Raw genomic sequence first — 24,259 nt, 5'->3', positions numbered from 1 at the left:
AGCCTTTATATTTGTTTAGTTAGATTAGCTTACCAACTACATTTATCATGGAATTTCAGAATTATGTAGAGCTATCTTTCTATCCATTCCCAGAAAGTCAGACTCCGCTCTCATGCTGAAGAAAGTAAACCAAACCAAATATCACGGCCATGGTTTCATACAAATAGAATCCCAGCTGAGGGAAGACAAAGAGGTGTTAAACTCTTTCATTTCATTGTTGTATGGGCTGAGTTATTTCCCCCAAAATTCAAATGTTGAAGTCCTAACCCACAGCACCTCAGAATGTGACTGTATGTGGAGATAGAGCCTTTAAAGAGGAGATTAGAGTTAAATGAAGTCATATGGGTGGGCCTATTCCAATATGACTGGCATATAAGAAGAGGAGATTAGGACACAGACGGACACACGAGGAAGACCATGTGAAGACACAGGGAGAAGACAGCCATCTACAAGCCAATGAGCAAGGCCTCAGAAGAAATCAGCCCTGCTGACATCTCGATTTTGGACTTCTAGCCTCCAGAACTGTGAGAAAATAAATTTTATTATTTAAGCCACGTACTCTTTGGTTCGGTGTACGGCAGCCCTAGCAAATGAATAATACAGTGGGCCTCAGTGAACTCTGCATTAAAATATCTCCTTGGCCTTTGCTCAGTTTTGATTCTAAAATGGACCTGAAAATTCATACTGGCTAGATTAATTATAAGGAGAAACTCAGAAAAATGAACATGAAATCCATAATAAATGAATATAAGAATATCCCCAGAAACTGGGGGGGATTGGCTGACTTGCCACTGATGGTCAGGAAGGACCCCTTTCACAGGCCTCACTCTTTTAGCCCCTGATGAGGTGGTCCATAGAGATGGTTACCTCCAACTTGAGGATGGCTGGAAGCAGGGTGGGCCTGCAGGTGCATGTCTAGGATTCAGGCTGCTCTTTCCAGAGCATGGAAGCCTCTGTCGGTTGTAGTGCGTATTTGGAAGGCATGACGTGGGGCTAGGGTCAGTGCGCTGAGTTCGTGTGCCAACTGTACAAATGTCACTCATCTGGAGACAACTACACAGATCTAATGGAAATCAGTGGCCTTATCTATTCAGTGAGATAGTCCCCAAACTGGAAGAACTAACAGATACAGTTTTCAAAGTAATTGATTTTTAACCTAGTCAGAGAACCAAAATCTTCAGCATAAATATAGAGTGGGAAAAGAAAAGGGATTGAAGATGTCTCCATGTTCCAGTCCAGTGGTTCTCAACCTGGGCTGCACACACAATTTTCTATGGGAACTTATAAAAGTCCCAGTACCCAAGTATAACCCAGACCAACTAAATCAGCATCAGTCATTTTGAAAATTAAAATGTTCTTTAGGAGATTTCAGTATCAGCTAAAATTGAGACTTACTGCTCTAGTGTGAAATTCATAGACACACACACACACACACACACACACACACACACAAGCACACATGCCATCCTTGTTCTCTCCTGTGGTGAGAGAAACTGCAGCTTAATAGATGGGGAGGAAAAAAATGGGATCGTGATTAAGTAGGTGGTGGATGATGGTGGGGCTGGGTGAATATGGAGAATATTGAAAAGTTTGGAATATATCGGACAAAACGGGAATGTGCTTAAAAAAGACTCTTCAGGATATTTGATAAATACATTAAGTGAGGCTCCTTTTTAATTGGACTGGTGAATAGTTCACCTTTTTACATTTCCCATTTAGTGACATGTAATGAAGGTTAAAAGTCTGATTCAGGCTTGAAAAATAGTGGTAAAAATATTTCAAGTGTGTAGACAGTCTGTAATTTTTTATGTCAAAAATTAAGGTAATTAATTGAAAATGGAATTACCCTGAGGTCTGTATTTCACAACATTACCAGTTATGCATTTCGTAGGTCATTAAAATGTAATCTTCTTTTTGTGCATAACATACCTTTGTTAAAACTAATCTTTTCCCTCTCAACAATGGAGGGTTCTATGAATCCTGTTTTGGCACCAGGAACTCTGCACAAAGAATAATCTTATCCTACAAGTTGAGCTAGGGAGACATGTCAGATAGAAGATTTTCTTAATGGGATTCACTCACACTTTCCATGACATATGTTTCCTGGTTTAAGTAAAATGTAACAAGTGGCATGTGTGGGTTTCATATATATTTATACCATTTTTCTTAAATAATCATGAATGGATATTACAGCTTTCCCTGTGTGAACTTCTGCACTTAAGATAGCTCCTTTATTTCTGATCAATGGAAAAACAAGTAATAAGATGGAATCTCTATTATGATTAGTATTGTTCTGTTTCTAATCTCACGCCTTGCTTTAAGTGTTTTACATATATTATCTCATAAAAATTCCATATATCCTTGCAAGTAAATAGTGGTATGAAGGAAACTGAGGAACCCTGGTTAATTTATTCAATATTTGCCCAGGGTTACATCTCTAATAAATGACAGAGTCCACATTTGGTTGACTCTAAATTCATGTTCTCTTTTATACCCTGCGGATTTCTCACTTAATCTCATATGACCATAAGGTAACCTCCATGAGTTTATTTTCCTTTGAAATAGGAGAAGGTGAGGTTTGTAAAGCCCAATACTGATGTGCAGGATGATGCCCAAATGGAAGAAGACAATTTCTAGAACATTATTTCTAAAACTGTTATGAAAGACATCTCCCAGAACATAAGTTTCAGGAGGATGGGGACCTGGTCTATTTTGTTCTCCACTGTATCCCTTTTGCTTAGAACATGGAGCAGCACATAGTTAAGTGCTGAATAAATATTTGTAAAATAAATAAATGCTAAGAGAGGAGAAAAGGTTCTGTACACTAGATCCACCAAAGACTGGTGGAAGCTGTAGTAAAGAAGTCATTTAAGCAAATTTTTCTCAAAGTTATACAATAACAAATTAGTTTCTTCCTTTATTCAGGAAAGAATAAGTCATCAATGCTCTCTCCTATTTTAGCTCAGGACATGAAAAAGACAGAGGGAGGTAGGGGACCCACTAATTTTGACTCGGGCACTGTCATAGGCACTCCTCATCATTTAATTTATTTTATTTTATTTTTTTTATTGCGATATAGTTGTTTTACAATATTGTGTTAGTTTCTACTGTACAGTGAAGTGGAGTTCTCTGTGCTATACAGCGGGTTCTCATTAGTTATCTATTTTATACGTCTTAGTGCATATATGTCAATCCCAATCTCCCAATTCATCCCACCCCCCTTCCCCCCTTGGTGTCCATACATTTGTTCTTTACACCTGTGTCTCTATTTCTTCCTTGCAAACCAGTTCATCTGTACCATTTTTCTAGATTCCACATATATGCGTTAATATACGATATTTGTTTTTCTCTTTCTGACTTACTTCACTCTGAAGGCCAGTCTCGAGGTCCATCCACGTCTCTACAAATGACCCAATTTCGTTCCTTTTTACCTCATCATTTAATTTAACTTGAAGCTTAATTTAAGCTTCAAAGCAGCACTATGTAGTGCATTTTATTTATCCTACTTTATATATAAGAAAACACAGGCTCAGAGAGGTTAAGCAACTTGCCCGAGGTTTCACAGCTTGTAAGTGTTGAAACCAGGATTCAAATTCAAAGTCAGACTGACTCAGAAGACCCACTGCCTTTTCAATTGCACGGTGCTGCCACTAGGTTTTACAAACTCATGAAACTCTGGTAGTATTAGATAAATCTCAATTCCTAGACTCATTACATGGTAGAGCTTCTGAGGACCTTGCCTGTGATTGATGGGACCCTCATGTAACAAATGAGGACAAAAAAAAAATCAGTGATTCATCCAAGTCCCCCTATTGTTGAGTAGCAGAATCAGTTCCAGGCTTTGTTCTCTTTTGACATCATTATTCTGCCTTTTTAAACCCCGTCACTGACCTTATAGCTAGAATGTACCTTTTTTTCCCGCACACATCATTATCTTTCTCATGAAACACATCATCAGGTTCTGGGATTTTTTTGTCTGTTTTTTTTGTTTTATAAGACTCTTTGCTTGGTTACTGGCCTCTTGTTTTGGGAAACAGTAGTGGATCAATATGCAAACTGCATGATTTTCAGTGTGAAAAACATGCTCTTTAAATTTTAGAATGGAATATAAAGATGTTGGTAAGGCTGTGACAACCCAGCATGAAACTGAGGAAAGATGAGAAAACATCCCCCTTGTGGGATGGTCATTGTGACTTGATTATTAACAAGGCTAAAAGATTAAAAGACTTGCTTGGGGAGAGGAGAGAACGGACGCATGGACACAGGGGGAGAAGGGGGAGGGTGGGATGAATTGGGAGATCAGTTTTGACATAAATACACTACCATGTGTAAAACAGATAGCTAGTGGGAATCTGCCGTATAGCACAGGGAGCTCAGCTCAGTGCTCTGTGATGACCTAGATGGACGGGATGGTGGGGGGGGAATGGGAGGGAGGTCCAAGAGGGAAGGGAGATATGTATACATATAGCTGATTCATTTCATTGTACAGCAGAAACTAACACAACATTGTAAAACAATTATATTCCAATTAAAATAAAATAAAGTACTGGGAAAAAAAAAGACGTGCTTGGGGAGAGGAGGCGCTTAATATCTAGAATTGCCATCTAAACTTTGGGAAATTACTAAATTACTAAATATCCCACTTGCTTTGGTTAAAAATTGTCTTAAAATTCATTACACTCCATTCTAACAGCATTACCTTTTGAGGTAAAGAAGTGATCCTTCCTATGGCTGTGTCAATATTGTACAAACTCTATTCTCTAGCCTTGGTCCACAGTTTCAGTGATACCAGATATCAGGTTGGGAATCCTTATCTAAAGGTTCTGTTGTGTTGGAATCCCACTTAATCTGAAGAGAGATTTTAGTCATTTACTTCTAAATTATATACACAGAAGAAGGGAGACCATTGGTATTCTAATGTAGACATAAGAATTGAAAGATGCAAAATTGGAATGTAGCTTTCCTGGGGATGGGGACAGATTGCTCTAGGGAAGGTCATTGATTGACTGAAAGGTTATAACTGGAATTTGCTTAATTGCTGCCAGAATCTGGCAGGGAGAAATTGGTGAGCAATTGTGTGGGCATTTGAGTTTTTAATTTCTTAGGAAAAGAGATTGAGAGTATTAATTAAAATTTTTCATTAAGAAAATCCTGTATCTGTCAGAGTTTTTAGCCGCAGCAAGATCTATTCTAGCTAGTGAAGCAGAAAGGGGTTGATTGAAGAGTATTATATAGCTCACAGAATCTCTACAAGGGCCAGAGGATTTGACTTGGATCAATCAATATTGCGGAGAAGGCAAGAGATTCAAGAGAAATGTCTAATCACACCATATGTGACTGATACAGCAGAGACCCTCTTGCTGAAATTACCCACTGCTCAGCACATATAATACTAAGAATTGGACACTGGAAACTTCACCTTCCCTGTACCCCTGAAACCAGACACTTCCACCTCCTTTCTTTCCAAAATGTCCAATATCCCCAAATTTGGCCTTATTTTCTACTTGTTCACTTCTCCCTCTAAGACTCATTTAAGAGTGCCTGCATGGTAGAAAGTAGGTCACATATAAAATTCTGTTGCAAGAGGGTCTGGGAAATGTCTATAACTTTCCAAACTCTGCCTATAAATATGAGAAGAGAAGCTGAAAGGGATTTGAATTGCTCTTTAGTGAGTGATCCTTCAGGGAGTATGTGTTGCAGTATATCATCAGACCTACCCCTCTCTCCTGTCGGGCTAGAAGAGGCATTGATGACATTTCTTGGAGAGAAAGCTGCCCAGAGTAATCATATTGGACCAGCTGAGTACCCAACTGTAGAGAGAGTTAGGTCTTTCCTTCTTGGAACCACCGGTCATTCTTTGTTGAGTCATTTCAGTCTTTTCAGTTTGAAAATAAGGCACAGGAATAACTGAGCTGTGGCCAGTCTGGGCTGACAGCGCTATATCAAAGATCAGAGCAGAGAACCCTTTGGAGGGCAAATAACTGTTCTCCAAGCCACAAGTGTTTCTCAGTGGTCCCCTTGGAGGATGGACTCACTGTAGAATTAGAAGATGGCTGAGCTGAATGGGACTGCCAGGATGGGCCCTTCTGTGGGGAAGCTGTGGTCCTCCAGGCAGCCCTGTCTGTGGGAGCAGGTGCAGCCCAGGGAAGCGGGCTGCTGGTAGCTATCACCAGAGTGCAGAGTCAAAGATGAGGCCAAGGTGGGGGCTTGTGTGGAAGGCACCTAGATGAACTGAGATTTTTCCTAGGTGCCACAAATGATATAGCCTAATGATCATCTTGGATCGTTCTAGAACCTTGAGTTATCATTGACCTGGAAATTATTAGTTGCTTTATAAACAAGATACATAAATATTGTGAAGTATTGTGAAACTCCTTTTGATACGGACAGGCCAGCTTGGCACATATCTGCTTCCAAGTTTGCGTGACAGAAGGGTATTCACAAATGGCTTCTGGGGTGGGCAGAGGGAGGAGCACAAGGGTGGATGTCGGTGTCACGGGTGGTCCAGGCAGCGGTGTTAATCCCTCTTGCTGTCCTGTGCACCAATTCACGCTCTGCTGGCGCCAAGTCCTTGTTAAACTTCCCTGCTCTCGATAACCCTAATTCCTTTTATTTCTTCCCAGCTATTTCTAAAAGTTTTGCCATGTCGCTGCTCTCTCTTTTTGGATGACTTCCTAGCCCTCTCAGGTTTGGCAATTCATCTTGAAAGATGAAAAGGACAGCAGCCATTTAAGTGTGAGATTCAGCTGTGTGCAGGACACAGCGTTTAGCAACTCATCATTAAATGGGAAAGGGGGTCAGTAAAGTGATATTCCCAGCATTCTCGATTCTCTCCCACTAAGTAGATTCTTTTGTTAGTTCTTTTAAAGATAAAAGATGCTCCCCAACATTTCTTTCTATTTTCTGGGCTCTGACATCCCTTGGGAATGAGCATGCAACCCTCTGTGGATGAGCTTTGCTAGGCTGAGAGACTTTTAACTGTGTTGAGAGAGGTGAATGCACAGAATCCCACTGTAGGCCAGCCTGGAATGGGCTCCCTCCCCTCTAAGACCCCTGATGGGGTTGATGGCTGCTGCCCTTGCATTTGACCAGAAAGAGGCAGCCTGGGGCATCTTATGGGGATTTAGTTCTTTTTGATCAGAGGGAAACACTCTTATTCAGTTTGGCCTCAAGGTTTTCATTTCTTTTTTATTCTGCTTGTGGAAATCTTTGAATGTCTATTTTATTTCCCATCCATGATACTGTTCTTGAAGTGAGAAAATCTAATTCTGCAACTTTCTTATTAGAATATCTGTTTTGTCTTCTGTAAACTAAAGTCTTCAATGAATATCTCATAGCACTATTGTAAAGATGAAGTAATTTAAGTAAAAATGCCCGATAAATGTGCAATATTTTTCAGACTGTTTCCTTCCTTCCAAATGGATTTCTTGAGGTGGGCGTTTCCTTCAGCACCTTTTCAGGCAAAAGAATTATGGTGATTACAACGATAGTAATTATAGTTAATATTTCATGAGAGCCTAGTAGGTTTTGATTATAGTTGGGTACATTGCTTATACATTGTGTCATTGAATACTCACAAAAACTCTGTGAAATAGTTACTATGATCATCCCCAATTTTATGTACAAGGAAACTATGGCTTAGAGAAGTGGGATGCCTAGCGAAAGGTGATAGAGCTAATAGGCAGAGGAGCCAGGATTTAAATACAAGGCAGCCTGACTCTAGATCTCCTGCATTATGTACAGCTCCTACCCCTGTATCTATTCAACATGGGCATCTCAGTTTCTTATCTAAGAAAGGTAATGAATTTCAGACCCGCTTATTCTTCCTAAAATCCCTGTTTTATCATCACTTCCACCAGCAACAGAATCAGATCCTGGCTCGTTAGCAGGACGTGATCATCCAATTTGGCTCTTGCCGGATCCTTGTTCCTGGCGTTGCCCGTATACTCTGCCTCAGCCACATCGAACTCCCAGAGATGGCCGAACGGGCCGTGAACTCTTATATGTCCGTTTCTCTGCACCTATGGTTGTAGAAACCTAGAACTTGTTCTCCTTCTTCTATACTTCATACATTTCATTCTGTAAAACCCAGCTCGTTCACTGAGCAAGTATTTATGGAGTGGGTTCTATAGGCTAGAGTTAGCACCAGGGATAAATCAGTGACCTATATGGACCTATAGTGCAATAGGAAAAACAGGAGGATAAATCCCAATGTACTGCTCAGAGCACAAAGGCTATGAAAGAGAGCAGCTTGCTGTCCTTTGGCATTGTTTCCAATTTATTCATTTATTTATAAAATCTATTAAGAGCCTACAGTGGTAAAGGTTGTATGTTAGGTGCTACTGATATTAAACAAGTTTCCTTCCCTCTTACTGCTATGTTCTAGTGGTGGTGGTGGGTAGATAATAGTGACTAAAATAAATAACTAGTAATTAAAATTAGAACTACATATTAGAGTAAGTGGTCTTAAAATCTAAAGAGCCAAGTGTCAGAGTGACCAAAAGGGAAGGGGGCTAAAGTAACTGGGGAAGGCTCCTTTGAGAGGTAACTTTTGAACTTGGACTTGAAGACATAGAGCAGCTAGCCATACTAATATTCTAAATGAAACAAAGGGAAGTTCAAAGTCCTGAGGCCAAAAAGAGCTTGTTTTGTTCAAGGATTAGAAAAGAGATCAATATGAGAACTTGCCAGACTTCCCTTCCCGAGTCTTGAGTCGCTGCCTTTTCTCCGAGGGCTGGCTCCTCTGATAAGACATTCATCCCTGCCTCTGCCGTGAGTGCATGTCTGCCTTGCCCCACCCTGAACCTCTTGAGGTCAGGAGCCACAACCCATTCCCCTTTGCAAGTTACATGTCCCTAGTCCCTGAGAGGAGCTCAACATATAGTACCGACTTGATGAATGAATGATGTGTCCAACTAAACTGTCCTGGTCTGGCTCACTAGAGCACATCATTCATTCATTGGCTGCCAAAAAATGTATAGAGAAATCACAGTTCAAGCACAGGACACTCACCTGGAAGAAGAGTCATCTGGGTGTTTTACTCCCATCCTTATGAAAGAATTTTTGTTTCTAATCGCTGGGACAGATGTGACGACTAGGAACTATAAATATTTGTAGAGTTTACTTCACGCTGTGTGTCTGCTTCCATCTCCCTTGGTAAATTCCGTGCTCAGAGGCTCATTAGCTGTGCACACACAAAACAGCTATATAATAATTAGTATCAAGGAAGGCTGCATAATAGAACAATGTTTGCACTAATTAGATACTGGGTTGAGAGACCTTCTTTTTATTTCCCCCTGAAGCTTCTGCATTTCTCCTTTCTAACTTCTGCTTTGTGTTTTAGGTTTTAGCTATTATCATCAGCATTTCTTGAGCATCACAAAAGTAGTTGCTATTTATTGAGTATTTACAACGTGACAGGCACTATACTAAGCCCTTAGCATGCACTGTCTCACTTGGTCCCCACCAAAGCCCCAAGGAGTTTGGTTCGCATTTTACAAACGAGGACACTAAGGTTGCAACTTGCACAAGGTCACTAGCCAGTGAGGGGTCAGGCTTGAACTTGAAGTCAGAACTGTCTGTGTCCAGAGTTCTTTTCTATTATACCAGTTCTTCCTAAACTGAGTGCTTCCTATGGGATCTCTTTGGGTATTGTAAAATAAATGAATAGTTTTTGTTTCTGTTTTAACGATAATTCTAAAACATTGGTAAAAGCATGTTTGGGGTCATTTACGGTTGAGTCACGTCAGATAATTTTTGACTCAAGCTTGTCTTTGTGTAATAATTGGATGGGAGCAAATGATAACTTTTAGTGCTACAATTCTCAAGCTGGGGTCCTCTAAAGGGGTTGAGTTCCTCCAGAGTAAGACACAGCAGTGCAATGCACCCTGTTACACTCAGTGGCCTCCAAGGCTCGACCCAGGGCTGGATTCAGGGCTACCTTCTCTCCACTGTGAGATTCGTAGAGATGCTGATGCTTCCCCAGGATCCAAGGCACCGGTGTCCTGGTAACAAGTGCTGCTAGCAGAGATACTCTGCACACTCTCCGTGACTCCAGCCAGCTTGGCCCTGATGCAAAGCCTTCAGGAGCCTACAGGGAAATCAAAGCAGGCTGGCTGTCGCTCCGCGCACAGACAGGGAAGAGAAAAAAAGACTTTTTCAGGAGGAAAGAACAGTATTTGTAGAGAGCTCATCAGAAATCCAAAGAGCAAGAAGCAGGTAAACATTTTTCTGGTGTCCTCCTTCTGGGTCACACAGGGGGCAAGGCCCAGAGCTCTCTGCCGCAGGTTCACACATTCACAGCACTCGCTTTCGCAAGGCAAAAATAATTTCAGGAATGATTTTCATTCTACAGAAAACAGGACAACTTTATTTTCAGGTCTTTGCCCAGATGCACAAGAGTAATAAATTAAGCTGCTGTGAAGGCTGCTGTCTAAAAAAAATGTAGAGAAGTCGACAGGAATCTCCTCAGATCTAACCTTTGCTGCTGCTGTAGACAGAGCGTTGGGTGGATGGGGGTGGAAGGAATCAAGTAATGGGGAAACATAGCTCACCTGCTGGAAATCTGGAGGACAAGTGTGGAGACGGGTGAGTGGATTAATGCAGAGAGCATTGTGAAACCATTAATGAGCATGAAGTCCTAGAGTATGCAGTGCCAAAGTCACATATTCAAACGATGTTATTTAAAATGTGGGGAACAGAGTTTTTTAAAAAATAAGAATAAACACGTGTATTTTGCATCTCTGCAACTAATGAGGGTGATCTGAAGGATATACAAAAATGAAAACTAGTGTGAAGTCTAGTTCACTGCTGTATTAGCTTGTTAGCACTGCTGTAACAAAGTACCATAAACAACAGAAATTAATTTTTTCACAATTCTGGAGGCCAGAAGTCTGAGATCAAGGTTTCAGGAGGGTTGATTCCTTCTGAATGCCATGAGGGAAGGGTCTATTCCAGGCCTCTTTTCTTGGCTCATAGATAGCTGTCCTCTCCTTGTGCCTTCACATCGTTTTCCCTCTGTGCATATCTGTGTCCAAATTTCCTCTTCTTATAAGGACACCAGTCATATTGGATTAGGGCCCACCCCAATGACCTCATTTTAACTGAATTACCTCTGTAAAGACCCTGTCTCCAAATATGTTCACACTCTGAGGTATTGGGGTTAGGAATTTAACATGAATTTTTGAGGGGGACATAATTCAGCCCATAACAACTGATTCATATATATATATAATATATATGTATATATAAAACAACTGATTCTTATATATATATGTGTGTATATATATATATATATATATATATATATATATATATATACACATACCAAAAAATTTCATTTGAGAGTGAATAAAACATGATTTATTGAGCTGTACTTACTGAGCTTTTAAATATTCTAGAGTTCAAGCTTTTCCCCTTTTTCATAAATCATAATTTGAGTTTCCAGTAACAACAGTCATATATTAAACATCAGATATGGTAATAGAAAAATAATGATGTGCTAAGTGGGAATTACTTATTGTTTATAATGATACATTTCATTTCTGACTTGGGCTACAATATAAATTTTAATATTTTATAATAAGGTAAATTTTCTACCTATGCCTTCATTATTGCAGAAACAAGCTTTTAAACATTTAAATATCATATTAGAAATAAGTGTTCTTCTTTTCTGCTTTTGATGTAGAAGAAGGCAGTTAATCTGTGTGTGGGGAAGTCACTGTCAAGAAGTGTAAGGTGTTGAGAGTGGCCTAGGACTGAAGAAGGGGCAGATGCTTTGCTGAACAGAAGAAACCTAGACGTTCATTCCCCCATCTAAGGCTGTGTGTGTTTTGGGGGGGGGTGGGGGGGGAGCCAGAGAGACACGTGGATTTAATTGTATCACTCTATTCTAGCTTCTAGAGTTCTGCAAAGTAGCTGGGAGACGTGGGACGGAGTTAGGGCCGGCAGTATCACCAAGCATGACAGCATATAGTGACTGCCAAACCAAACACATACATACCCCGAGTCTCTAACACAGGTATCAGATTTGCATGCTATTGCACCCGCAAATATACGGGCATAATCATAACCTACATTCTCAACGCTACCTATGTAAAATCACACATTCTTTGAAGAGTTTCACTTGCTTTAGCTATATTTGCCTCTCTTCAATGTTATTTAGCACTTAAAAACCATTTTTTTTGGCCAAAGCTGAAAAAGACAAAATTTAGCAGCTGAAAGTGAATGCAAACACACACACACACGCACACGCACACACACACACACACACACACACAGAGCTTTTTTTTTTCCTTCTGTAACTATCTACAAGTGAGAAAGCCCTGGATTAAAGGATGTACAGATGAAGCAACTCTGATTCCTTTCTTCACTGATCTTCTCTCTTGTGAATTCAGAGGAAAAATCCACAAAAATTTTCAGTTGTTTTTACATTTTCAAACACATGAATAGGTGTAGCTGATACATAAGGACAATGTAAATGTGCTGAGCTAAAAAGAGGGGTTTGACTTGGTGACTCTCTACCTGGTACACACATGCACATAGGTCAGATCAGGGAGTGACCCCATCACATTCATGTCTACTGTATAAAGGAAGCGCATCCTAGAGAAGATTCCTTTCTAGATGGGTTGGAGAAGCCAATAGTTATCTCAACGTTTTCCTTCAAAGAAGAGGAAACGGAGAGACAAGAGGGAAAAGAGGCTGAAAAGAGGAGTCTCTGGGTGAAGGGAGAAGGGCTTCATCTACTGATCCAGCGAGAGTTGCTTTGGAAAATAACTGACATGCTTAGGGACTTTTACTAAGCTTGCTTTGGGTGGTTGACGAAATAATTTCCTCATCCCCACTAAACCTTCCGTTAGGTCCACATTACTCACCGCTGCTCTCATGGCTGAACTTGCTATTTGGAGGCTGTGCAGTTAAGTGCCGAGTCACCTCTCAAAGTAAATGGGGGCAGAACAGAGGTTCCTCAGAGGGTCCAGACATATTTTGTTTGTGTCTAGACACAGATGTATACTATTTTTTATGCACATCTACTTGATGTCAGAAAGCAAACATGTGTAGAAGGGCAGATAATTGGGAGGAAGTTGTAGGTATTGTTATGAAATAGAATTGATGAGCAAAAAGGAAGGCGGACAGTGAGGGAAGGAACAGCTATCACACATGGGCAGCACTGAGTAGCAGCCGCATGCAGGTGGATATGTATGTATAGAGGTAGGCATGTATTCCATACATAATCCTAGAAGTAAAGGCATTGAGTCCCTAAAAGAGGAAATGAAGCGAGTGACATTACAAAATAAGAAATCAAAGAGGAAACAACAAATCATTACACAGATGTTGGACTGAACCATATCTGAGAATAATATCTTAAGAACAAAAATCTAACAGATTATACTTTTGATTTTTAAATATATAGAAATTTCTTCCTGTATTGTGCCACTTAATATTGGGAAGTTTAATGAATGGTGCCATGCCGGGAAGCCAAGCCAACTAGTACCTGGATCCCTGGTGGATCACTGAGCTGTACATTTACAATTCAGCAAACCTTGTTATCAGTTCTGAGACACAGTTAGCATGGTGCAAGGAATTAGATATTTCCAGGTGACTAGGCAGCTAATTCTTGAATACAGGTGAGTTCCTTTAAATAGGTTCATGAAGCATTAAAAGGGTGTTGGTGGTATCCAGATTCTGGACTTATTTACATTGCGATGTTACTGTTTGTCAGTAATCTGATCCTTTTCCTTCACTCAGTTTTCATGATTTATTGAATGAGTCTCCACAGGTTAGCTTTAGGGCTTTCTTAAGCCCTAAAGCACGCCTCCCGCTGTCCCTGTCTGCTGGTAATCTTGACCTCTGAATCTTCAGTGTCCATTTCTGAGTGTTTATAGCTTCCTCATATAGGAATTCTACCTCTTAGAAGGTACAAATCTCTTTTTCCAAGTCTAATCAATAGTTCCTCCCATCGATTTAATGACCCAAAGCCATTTTATTTGAATCAGTGGCAAAGAGAGTTTGACTCAGTTAAAATTCAAGCGCCTCTCAAATCATTTCATCTCTTAATTTTCTTTTTATGTTTTCTGTCTACCCCTTAGGTCATGTCAAAGAAAGAAATCAAACCAAGACATTTTGCTCAGAAAATGAGATTAGCTTATCCCAGAATTTTCAACTCTTCTGCTTCATAGAATAACATTTCCTCTCAAGGTTTTCAAAAAATCTTTAAACTGATGTCTTTCAATGCTCACTCACAACCTTATTTCTTCCATATTTCCCTAATATTGGATATGGGAGTGGGTGTTTACTTGTACCATCCACATGGCAATCCTATTTCTAAAAGGGCCTGTGAATAGATGGAAAAGAGATGATGCATCCTGTTTGATTATTTGCCTTTTGAGAACAAGTTTGCTGTGATAGACTCATATGGGTTACTGATAAAAATTTAAATTGGTACTTCCTTTCAAGAAAGCAATATGCCAGTATATACCTAGAGCTTTAAAAATATTCTGTCCTTTGATCAAGTAGATCCTCTTCTAATAATTTATACTAGGGCAGAATTTTAACATACAATGATTTGTCTGTAAAAACACACATTGCATCATTATTCATAATAACAGAAAGTGGGAACACGCCAACTGAGCAGCAAAAGAAGAAAGGTTACAAAAAATAAGGGTGGGCATGTCATAAAGGAATACTACTTGGTCATGTTTCAGAGTATATGCAGTGGCATGAAAACGAATACGACAGAACTTTTAGTATAATATACTTTATCAACTGTCAATATGTTCCTAGTTTAAAGTATATATTACATATATTTATAGAAAGGAAACATAAATAGAACCTGTTGCTAAAAGTGTTATCTCTATATTGTGAAACCATGGGTAATTTCTTTACCATATGTTTCTTTATTTTCTATATAAGCTGGTATTACTTTTAAAACTGAAAAGCTAACTAATATTTTTTAAGAAGAATGAAATAACTCAGAGAAGAGAAACTCTCTCCCCCCTCAGGCCAAATCTACTATAGACATACTTTTCTCCCTACTAATTAATTCTCGTTTACATCACATGCATCTGTGGTGTAGAAAAGCAAGAGAAATATGGAGTGAAGCCATAAAAATAGGTGCCGTGATCTTTAATATAAATATACACTTTCAGAGTACTTTACAATTTTGAAAGACTCTCACATAAAGCAATCTTGAGAACAGTACTTGTAATGTAAGCTCTGTGAGAGCAGAATTTTGTCTTGTTTGCTATTATATCCCAGCATCTAGAAGAGCACCAGATATGTAGTCGATATAGAGTAAATATTTGCTATATGAATTTTTTTGTTTAGTAGTAGTAAAATGGGATCTTAGAGGTCATAATCTCATATGATATTCACGATGGCCCTATGAGGAGCATATACCAGGTTTTATTATCCTCAGTTTACAGAAACAGATGCAGAATGATTGATTTGCCCAAGATCACAGAGCTGGTAAATGGAAGACATCAGTTTGAACCAATCCTCTAGGTGAAGACTTGGTTCTCAGTACATTCTTAACAGAACTTGTATCCTCATTGCCTGACTAAACAAATGGCCATCGTGCCACTTATTTCTTCAGAGTCCATCAAGATTTTGTTTTCTATTCAGATTTTAAAGTATATCTATGAGTTCAGAATTTATTCTAGCATAGCTCATATTATTCTTATTCTTCTCACTGCCTCTATTCTTTACGATCAGTAGTTGCTATGCATTGCAAGAATTTTCATGGCTAGATTTTGAGTTTTCTACATAGAATATGGTAAAGATGGCACTCCAGGTGCTGTGATTCATAGCAATATGAAGATCCCGAATCGTTTAGCGTATTCCTTTTTAGGAAAGTCTTAGTGCTTTCTGAACACTTTCAAATACATCTCAAACAAAAAATCCTGCTTCCATTCAAATAATACAAAGTCTTACATATATACCATGAGAGAGAGATAAGCACTTTCCTCCATCAACTCAAAAACTGGCCAAAGAAAGGATGAAAGTTTGGAAACCCAGGAAGTTAAAGCACACCAAGGGCACCACTGTGAGTTTCCAGTGCAGCAAAGTCTCGGTAGTGATCATTCAAGGGAACAGAACGAGCCCTTCGCGCTCACATTTTGCCAATGGCTCATTTCCTGTTTGCACCCGTTTCTGCTTCACAACTTCAGTCCAGGTGGGGAAGAGTGATAGTAGCCTGGGATGTTATTTGAGGTATGGTGTGTGTGTGCTTCTTTCCCTTGACTTGGCTCTTTTCAGTGTGAATTAAGGTGCCCTACTATTTCAAGTCAGGACAATGATCACATGGGCTCTTAAAACCTTTGAGAGTAGCCACTGTACGACTTTATTACAAAGCACTTAGTTTTACCCAGTTAGACCCCTGCTCTAGGCCAATTTGTGACCCTCATGCTTAGAGGAAAGGTTTCTTTCACCATAACCTTGAAAGACTACTAAAATCGGACACTACTTTTACCCACAGAGTTAAGTCAGGACTCTAAAAGACAAGAAAAATGTTGAGAAGCTTGGATAAATTTCATGTATATATGTTTGTAAATTATTCTTCATAAAAAATTCTTCAAAGAATATTTAAAGAAGAACTTTAAATATTTCACTGAAATATTACAAGACTCTGATTCAATTTATACTTTTTTACTTTCCCCGAGAAATACTACTTTTCTATGTACTAATGAGTTGACTCTTTTTACTTCCCCTTCAAGTGTTTATTTCTTCACTCTGCATGCAACAAATATTTTTTTGCATTTCATGTACCAGGCTTATCATGTACCAGGCACTGAAGACACAGATGCAAAAGGCAAACATAGTCTCTACCCTCGTAGGAAGGGGAAAATGCATATTAAATAATTCAATACAATATTACTAGCAATGAGAGGCACAATGGAAGTGTCTAACCATGGGTGAAATATGCTTAGCTTGGGAGTTTGGGAAGGGCTTCCTTGAAGAAGTGAAACTGAAGATCTTAAGGATGAGTTGATGTTGGCCAAGCAAAGTTAGGATAGTAGGAATAAAAACATTCAGGTAAAAAGAACATAATATGTAAAGACTGAGGTGGAAATAACCAAGGAAAATTCAGGGAACCTCCATAAGGAAAATGGTAAGCCAATGAGGCATGTGTTCTTGCCGTGCTGCAGGTTTATTTAGTTCACTGAAGATTTACTAGTCAGCTATAATGCACTAGGTACCATGCTGTGGGCTAGGGGTTTAACAGTAGTAGAGATTCTGCCCTCTCACAGCTTATACTTTGGTGACAACTACAGTACTAGAGATAAGTGCTCTGCTGGGGAAATAAAGGTAATAGGCTTCTAACTCAGATCAAGAGCTTAACAAACTAGAAGTGGTGTCAAAAGTGGTTCCTGAAAGACGGGAGGCATTAACAAGATGGAGGTGGTCATGGAAGTGTGGAGTTGATGGAATAAAGAGTGGGTTTGAAGGCCAAAGACTGAGAGAGAAAAAGGAATGATGTGCTTGGGGGAATTGAAATAAGCGCAAGTGTAGAGATTCAAGTAAAGGGAGGTGATCTGAACAATGGGCAACATATAAGCACAAAATAAGACCAATGGGCATTTACTACAGATGTGATGATTAATAGATGTGGTGCTGTGCTGTGCAAAGAGGTCCAAGAGTCAGGGAACGGCCCCTCATCTGATTCTACTGCTGGATCATTGTAGACCTTGAGGAATCACTGACACTCTTTTGGCTTCTCTTTCTGCACCAATTACATAGGGGAGTTGGATTAAGTTCTTTCTTGATCATAGATTCCATGATACTATTTAAAAACCCTCATGTAGACAGGGTAAAGCTTGAGAGGATGTTCACAAGTTTTTGAGACCACAGAGACAAGTAGTGACAAAGCTCATTTTGTTTGTCAGTAAAATGTACGTAAAAGTCACAATGTGAGAAATCAAATTGACCTTATGCAAATACAAACTCTTCCTTCTTTCCACTACCTTTTACTGAGACTCCTCATTTTTCTATTTATATTGAACCCAGAGTGGACTTAAGGTGTGTAGTGTGTCAAATGAATGCCATGATGACTTGTCAGTTGAATCAAAAAAATAAATTGATTGATATTATGCAGATTATATGGCAATTGTTTGATTTCTTGGTATTTAGCAAGTTGTTAATTGATGAATATAAAATAAATGTCAGGCTCAGGTAACAGAGAGAGGATGTGCTCTTGCTTTTACCAAGGAGAACTGAGGAGAGATTCCCATTCCCAAAGTGTTCCCTGAAATGAACAACCTACGTTAGTCAGATCAAATAGTGTTCAATATTCAGAATAACTTTAAGTGTTATGAAATAAAATTTTACAAACACCTGATTGGTATGGGATCCATTTACTTACATATGAAATAGGGACATGCTAGCCAAAATATGCAAATTATTGCCCCAAACATCCACTCTACTGGAGAGCTAGAGGATTATAAATTACTGAGGCTTCCCCAGTAAGGGATTTGGAGAAAATCAGACAAGGGAAATCATAGTTATATTTCAGTTGTCATCTTAGATTATTCCCTGAGGATACCATTTTAATATACAGCTATTACTTCAAATGTCAACCAAAGACTGGGAATTATTAAATGTTCAGACATTATTTGTCCAGAAATAGAACAGAAAATCTTCTTTGACCTTAGAGGTATCTTTAAACTTGGAAGTTCTGGTCGTCTCACCTTTAATAGATTAAAAAAAGGGAGACTTTTATAATGACAAGTAAAAATAGAAAGAATAAAAAATTGTTACTTCAGTATGGAGAGGGGAAAATTTGAGGATACACATGAACAAAATGAATGCTTGTGAGCAGCAATTTAGCAAAATTTTAGCAACTCCTGACCTAATTGTATATGTTGCACCCTTGAAGCTTGAGTAAAGGAAGTTTAGGACAATTACTTTGTACAGAAATACTACTTCATCTAATATATAATGGACTTTGGAACTTATCTGAAGAGCTGGTAAGAATGGAAAAAGTTCAAGCTCTATTTAAGTACAAGCTGGGTTTTGTACAACATTTGTGGTTGGTGTCATGTCCCCTCTCATCATAAGCCTTATGACCCTCTTGGACACATGCCCTACGATCTGATGAACAAAGCCCTAATCCCTACTGGCTATTGTTTGCGTCCTGATATTCCTCTGTTGCTTAGCACATTCAATAACCTGCTCAGTGCACATGTCTTGGTGATGACAAAGAGTATTAATCTTACAGAGAAATTACCTCTTGTTCTTAGTCTATTATCACACTAATGATGACTGCTTACCTTTATTGGCACATGTCATTGTGCCATGTTCTGTCCTCAGTGGGTTTTATACAACTCATTGAATTTGGATATGAACCCTACGAAGTGGTACTATTCATATGCCCATTGACAAGTGAGGAATCTGAGACACAGATACAAAAATGAACTTTCTCAGAGTCTTATAGTAACTAGTGATGGAGCCAGAATTTAAACTCCAGCAGTCTGGCTCCAGCCCCAAATCCATACATTTCTGCCACTATTGTGGAACAAACGGGGGAAGTATTTTAGCAACATTTAGCAATATCCTTTTCCTCGCTAGCCTGGTTATGCTGACCATTCTTATCTTTGGAGCCAAAGCTGACATGTCCTATTCTATACTGCATTCTCCTATGCTTAGGAAAAGGGAGATGGCAGATGATTGAATGGAAAAGGATAAAGTCTTTTGATTTAAATCCTCATAGTTTTACTCACCTGGTTTAGCCCAGGTTGGTACATTCCACTTGCTTCATCCAAGGCTAGGAGTCTCTGTAGAGTCAAAGCTCCACGTTTGGTAGGTTCAAAGGTGGTCCTTCGTATATGAATAGCTGGCTAAATGTATAAACAGAGGGCAAATCAGGAGTGGAAGCACTTTGAAAATGTTTGTCAGTAAAGAATGCTTATCAACTCTCCATGGAAAGGGAATGTGGGAAGTGAGGGGCTAAGAAAGCATTTGTAGCTCTCCATTGAGCAGTGACCTGGCTTATTCTCTCAGAGATGCTGGCTGTGTTTGTATTTTCTAAGTAGGAACCCCAGACAGTATGTTGTTTATCAAATGGGGGCAACCAGTAAGATAACAGGCATTTATATGTGTTCACACAGGGAGGTAAGCCGTATTACTCCTGCCTATTCTCATAGGCATTCTCTTGGCAAAAGCACAAAAGCAGACCCACACCCCCCCCCCCCCCCGCCACACACACACGTACTTTTTCTATGTATCTAATCATTTCATTCCTGGCCATTTATAAGACACGTGGCTCCCTCCCTCATAGCTTACTAATGCAATGCTTTTTCTTCTCTTTCTCTTATTTTTAATCACAGCAGAATCTAAGAAGAAGAAAAAGGAAGGCAAGAAACAGGAGAAGATGCTGGACTAAAAGACGCCACCTTCCGTGGACCATGAAAAGGACATCAGCAAACAGGATCAGTTAACTATTGCATTTATATCTACCGTAGGCTTTTTATTCAAAAATTATCTATAGCTTAAGTACACAATAGGCAGAAACAAAAAGAAAAGAAAAATTTTGTAGTAGCATTTTTTTAAATGTATACCATAGTACAACTAGGGGCTTATAATAAAGGACTGTAATCCCATTTAGAAAGTTGACTTATAGTACATGATAAGTGATAGAAAACTGAGGTAAGTTTTTTGAAGTTATGTGATATTTTACATTTAAAATCTTTTTTTACATTTTTTTTTCTTTTGGCAGCAATTTAAATGTTATGACCATGTAAACTACTTCTCTTGTTAGGTAATTTTTTCACCTAGACTTTTTTTCCCAATTGAGGAAAATGTCTACTAAACAAAGCAGCAATAAAATATGATCATCCTATTTGAGGAAAATATCTTTTTTTCTGCCAATGGATTTTAAAAAATTTTAGTCAGCAAAATGAGGGGAGCGGGGTCAGAGCATGTCCTAGTTCAATGTTGACTTGTTTAAAAAGAAAAGCATTAAAACATGAAATTATTTTGCTTTGGCAGAAAGATTTGTTTTCTTGATGAAATTATTTTTCCATCTGAGAAAAAAAAAAGACTAGGAAAATAAATCAAGGTGATGCTGAAAAAAAGATGCTTTTGTGTGCAATAATTTGATATTGTAACCCTTCTCCCTTTGTCACCTACACTCACCCATCTGACCTGTTAGCAGTGAGAATTGATCATACAAGCTAATTAAATCACTCTTGGGCACAAATGTTATACAGATGTAGCTGTAGATGTAGCTCTATAACTATATCTATGTTCTAACTTTCTGTCAGTATATAGTAGGTTAGACTGGTGCTACTGAATTAAACAAAAGTTCCAAAGTAGCCTAGTGTTTGGAAGAACAGAAAAATGCTCTTCTTCTATTGAATAAGTTTGGGCTTGCATAGTCCAAATCAGTAACACCAGGCAAAATGGTAGCCTGTACTTGGTTTCTATAAGCCAATAATTCTTACTCTATTATCTACTATATAAGTGCCACGGACTGTCTGTACAACTAACTCCCTTATCTGCTGAGCTCTGAACACAGTTTTTAAGTAAATATTACAAGTCTATGTTTCTATTATTCAGAGAAATAACCTCTCAGCAGTCAGCTGGGATTAGCCTCAAAGTATTTCTCTTGAAAAAGCTGCCTCTAATTTTAAAATGATAAGACTCAATAAACAAACACTTATCTACCAAGATAACTCTAAGTCCACTTTCAGAAATGACGGTTTCAATACCTTGGGCTAACCATAAAATAATTACAAACTGGTCTAATGATGCAGCCAAAGTGTCTTCAAAGCTGTAGTATTTTTGCCATCTGGTCGAAGACTCCACTTGAGCTAGGCATGTTGGAAGGGTCCATATCTCCCCAGTAAGTCAAAGCCAACTGCCAGTGGGGAGCAGGAAAAGGGATGGGCTTCTGGGCACATACATGGAACAATTTATAGACTGGTGCTTAATAAAAGCAGAGTACCTTGTAAAGTGCAAATGCAGACACATTAATAGTGAATGCAGTCCTTTTACAAGTGAACCTTAATAGGAGTAAAGTACTCATGGGGATGGATGGAGGAGATGAAAGGAAGGCATTATCTTGACTGGGATTTTTTTGACAGCAAAGACCCTATAAGGATAGGGATGGTGGAAAAGCCTACAACATATTTTGTTAGCCTCTCACCTAATATTGCTCCTCCATCATCATTCAGCCAAAATAGCAGCCCATGAATCAGTAATGAGCTAAGGTGAACTAGAACAAAACCCCCAAAAGGAAAATATGGTCCTGTAAATAACCGTGGCATTCCCCCTTTTTTCAGGACATGGCAGGAAGCCAGGAGTTCTCTGCTGTGTGGAGGATGATCCCTAACACATCATATAATAACTTCCTGATTCTCTGTGAAAGCAAGGCTTGGAATGCTAATCTCCACTGCATAGGGTATGAAATTAAACTTAAATTCTCAAGAATTATTCTATCCCAGCCCCAGCTTCAAACATCTTGCTAAATCTCACTGAAGTCTTGAAAACATAAATACAAAGGATAGACTCCAAAAATCACTGACTCTCACAAATAGGGAAAAAAAGACCATCTTCAGTATTTCATAGAGTGGTCCACCAACTCTCTCCGCCCAATCGATCTGAGTTTTATGAACTTATTTTTTACCCTAGTGTTCTTTAAGCCTGGAGGAAGGAAAAGGAAATGGAAACAAATCAGCTGTGTTTCCTTAAACAACCTTAGACTGAAGACAAGGTTTCCTTCCAATCATCAAGAACAATCCTTCAGTTACCAGACATGTCCTTATTCAATTCAGTGACTGCAGCCTCCACACCTGGACTCGGGTAGACTTTCTGATTTACCCTGATTGTATGAATCCTCTCACACTATATTCCTAAAATGACATCATAATGTCTTGTTAACTTTGTAGGAGTAGAACTCCAAATAGAATTTAACGAATGCTCTGAATAGTTATCAATTTCTACTAAACTGTGTGAGTATAAAAAAACACAACAAAACTAAATAATTTCATTTGTGGGTCCTTGACCATAAGAAGCCTTATTTGAGGAAAGAAAAGTTATAGTCCTTTCCCCATTGAGAAAACAGATATTTCTTTAGGAATAAGAGATACATACTTCCTTCCATAATATGTAATACTTAGTTCCATATTTCTGAAAGTCTTAAGTTGTTTCACAACTTCTTTAAATGAAAAACAAAGGTAAATATGCCTTAGGATTCACTGGATGAAGCAATACAAAATACTGTCTTTCACAAATTGAATTATTTTAAAATAGTTCCCAAACATAAAAATTCAAATTTTATCAACCTTTAGTCATGGGATTTTCTAATGGAGTGAAGCAAAGGGCTTTCTTCCCATTAATCTTCTCCCAAAAATAATAAGGCAGATCCGCATCCTTGGATGTGGAATATCGAAGCATTCAATCTCTCTCTCTCTTTTTTTTTTTTTTCTGGCTTGCTTTTAATTTAATTAGTTGAAACCCTTAAGCTTTTAAAAGTGGAATCAATCAGAAAGCGAGAGCCCAGAGAATAATGTCCCAACCTCTCTCACGTAAATTCAAATGTTAGATTCTCCTTTGGAGTAAAACAGTCTCTTCACTGTCTACAAGTTTATTTCTGAGTTACAAAAATTTTCTCCATGTTTTTCCCTATCTTACCGTGGTTTTCTCCTGTATTCCCCTATTCAATCTGGGCTGCCAGAGGACACTTTTTCCCTTGTATCTGGAAATTTAAGCAGCAGACAGTAACTGCTCCAGGTTTGTCAAATAGATGCATTTTCAAACTACTTTTCAAAGAAGATATAGAGTCTTGGAATACACTTATACAAGGGGTAAGGTGCATAATGTTATTCTGAGCATTCAACAAGTAATACCTACCTCAAACTTATGTGGACTCTTAATTCCCCTAGAAATAAAAGATATGGAACATTTTAATCAGAGAAAAACATATCATGATCTTAGAAATCTACTCCCTCCCGCACTGTTTCTCATCTTCCCAATCTTTCAATTTTCCAAATAAGGCACCAAAAGTAAAGTAAATGTTCAGCCCTGTTTGGGTCACAAGTAAAATCATGTAATTCAAGAATATTTCAAGACAAAGGAATGCAAACTGACATGTGTTTCTTTTTTGAATTTAAAAAGAGAAATAAAGAACAATTAGCTTTCAATGTCTAATTTCTGTAATATAATTTTTTAAAGGACAAAACCTTAACCAGCAGAACATTTTTTGATATATTTATGTATATATCCATTACAACTACTATATTAAGTTATTCATGGGGTTGGCTAA

General features: G+C 38.6%; 1 protein-coding gene across 2 annotated transcripts in view; it reads left to right on the top strand.

Moving 5' to 3' along the window:
- Positions 1-21,053, top strand: part of PTN (pleiotrophin) — a 97,719-nt gene extending 76,666 nt beyond the window's left edge. The window contains exon 5 of one of the 2 annotated variants that reach the window (XM_061198079.1): positions 20,325-21,053. In XM_061198079.1, the coding sequence (XP_061054062.1) occupies positions 20,325-20,377 (53 nt within the window). In that variant the 3' untranslated portion in view covers positions 20,378-21,053. Of the gene's footprint in view, positions 1-20,321 lie in introns of both variants that reach the window. The other variant, XM_061198078.1, reaches the window with a different exon arrangement.
- Positions 21,054-24,259: the final 3,206 nt, after the last annotated feature.

This window comes from Eubalaena glacialis, chromosome 8 (assembly GCF_028564815.1).
Source record: "Eubalaena glacialis isolate mEubGla1 chromosome 8, mEubGla1.1.hap2.+ XY, whole genome shotgun sequence".
NCBI classification, from domain to species: Eukaryota; Metazoa; Chordata; class Mammalia; order Artiodactyla; family Balaenidae; genus Eubalaena; species Eubalaena glacialis.
This window is presented reverse-complemented; position numbering and strand designations above follow the sequence as displayed.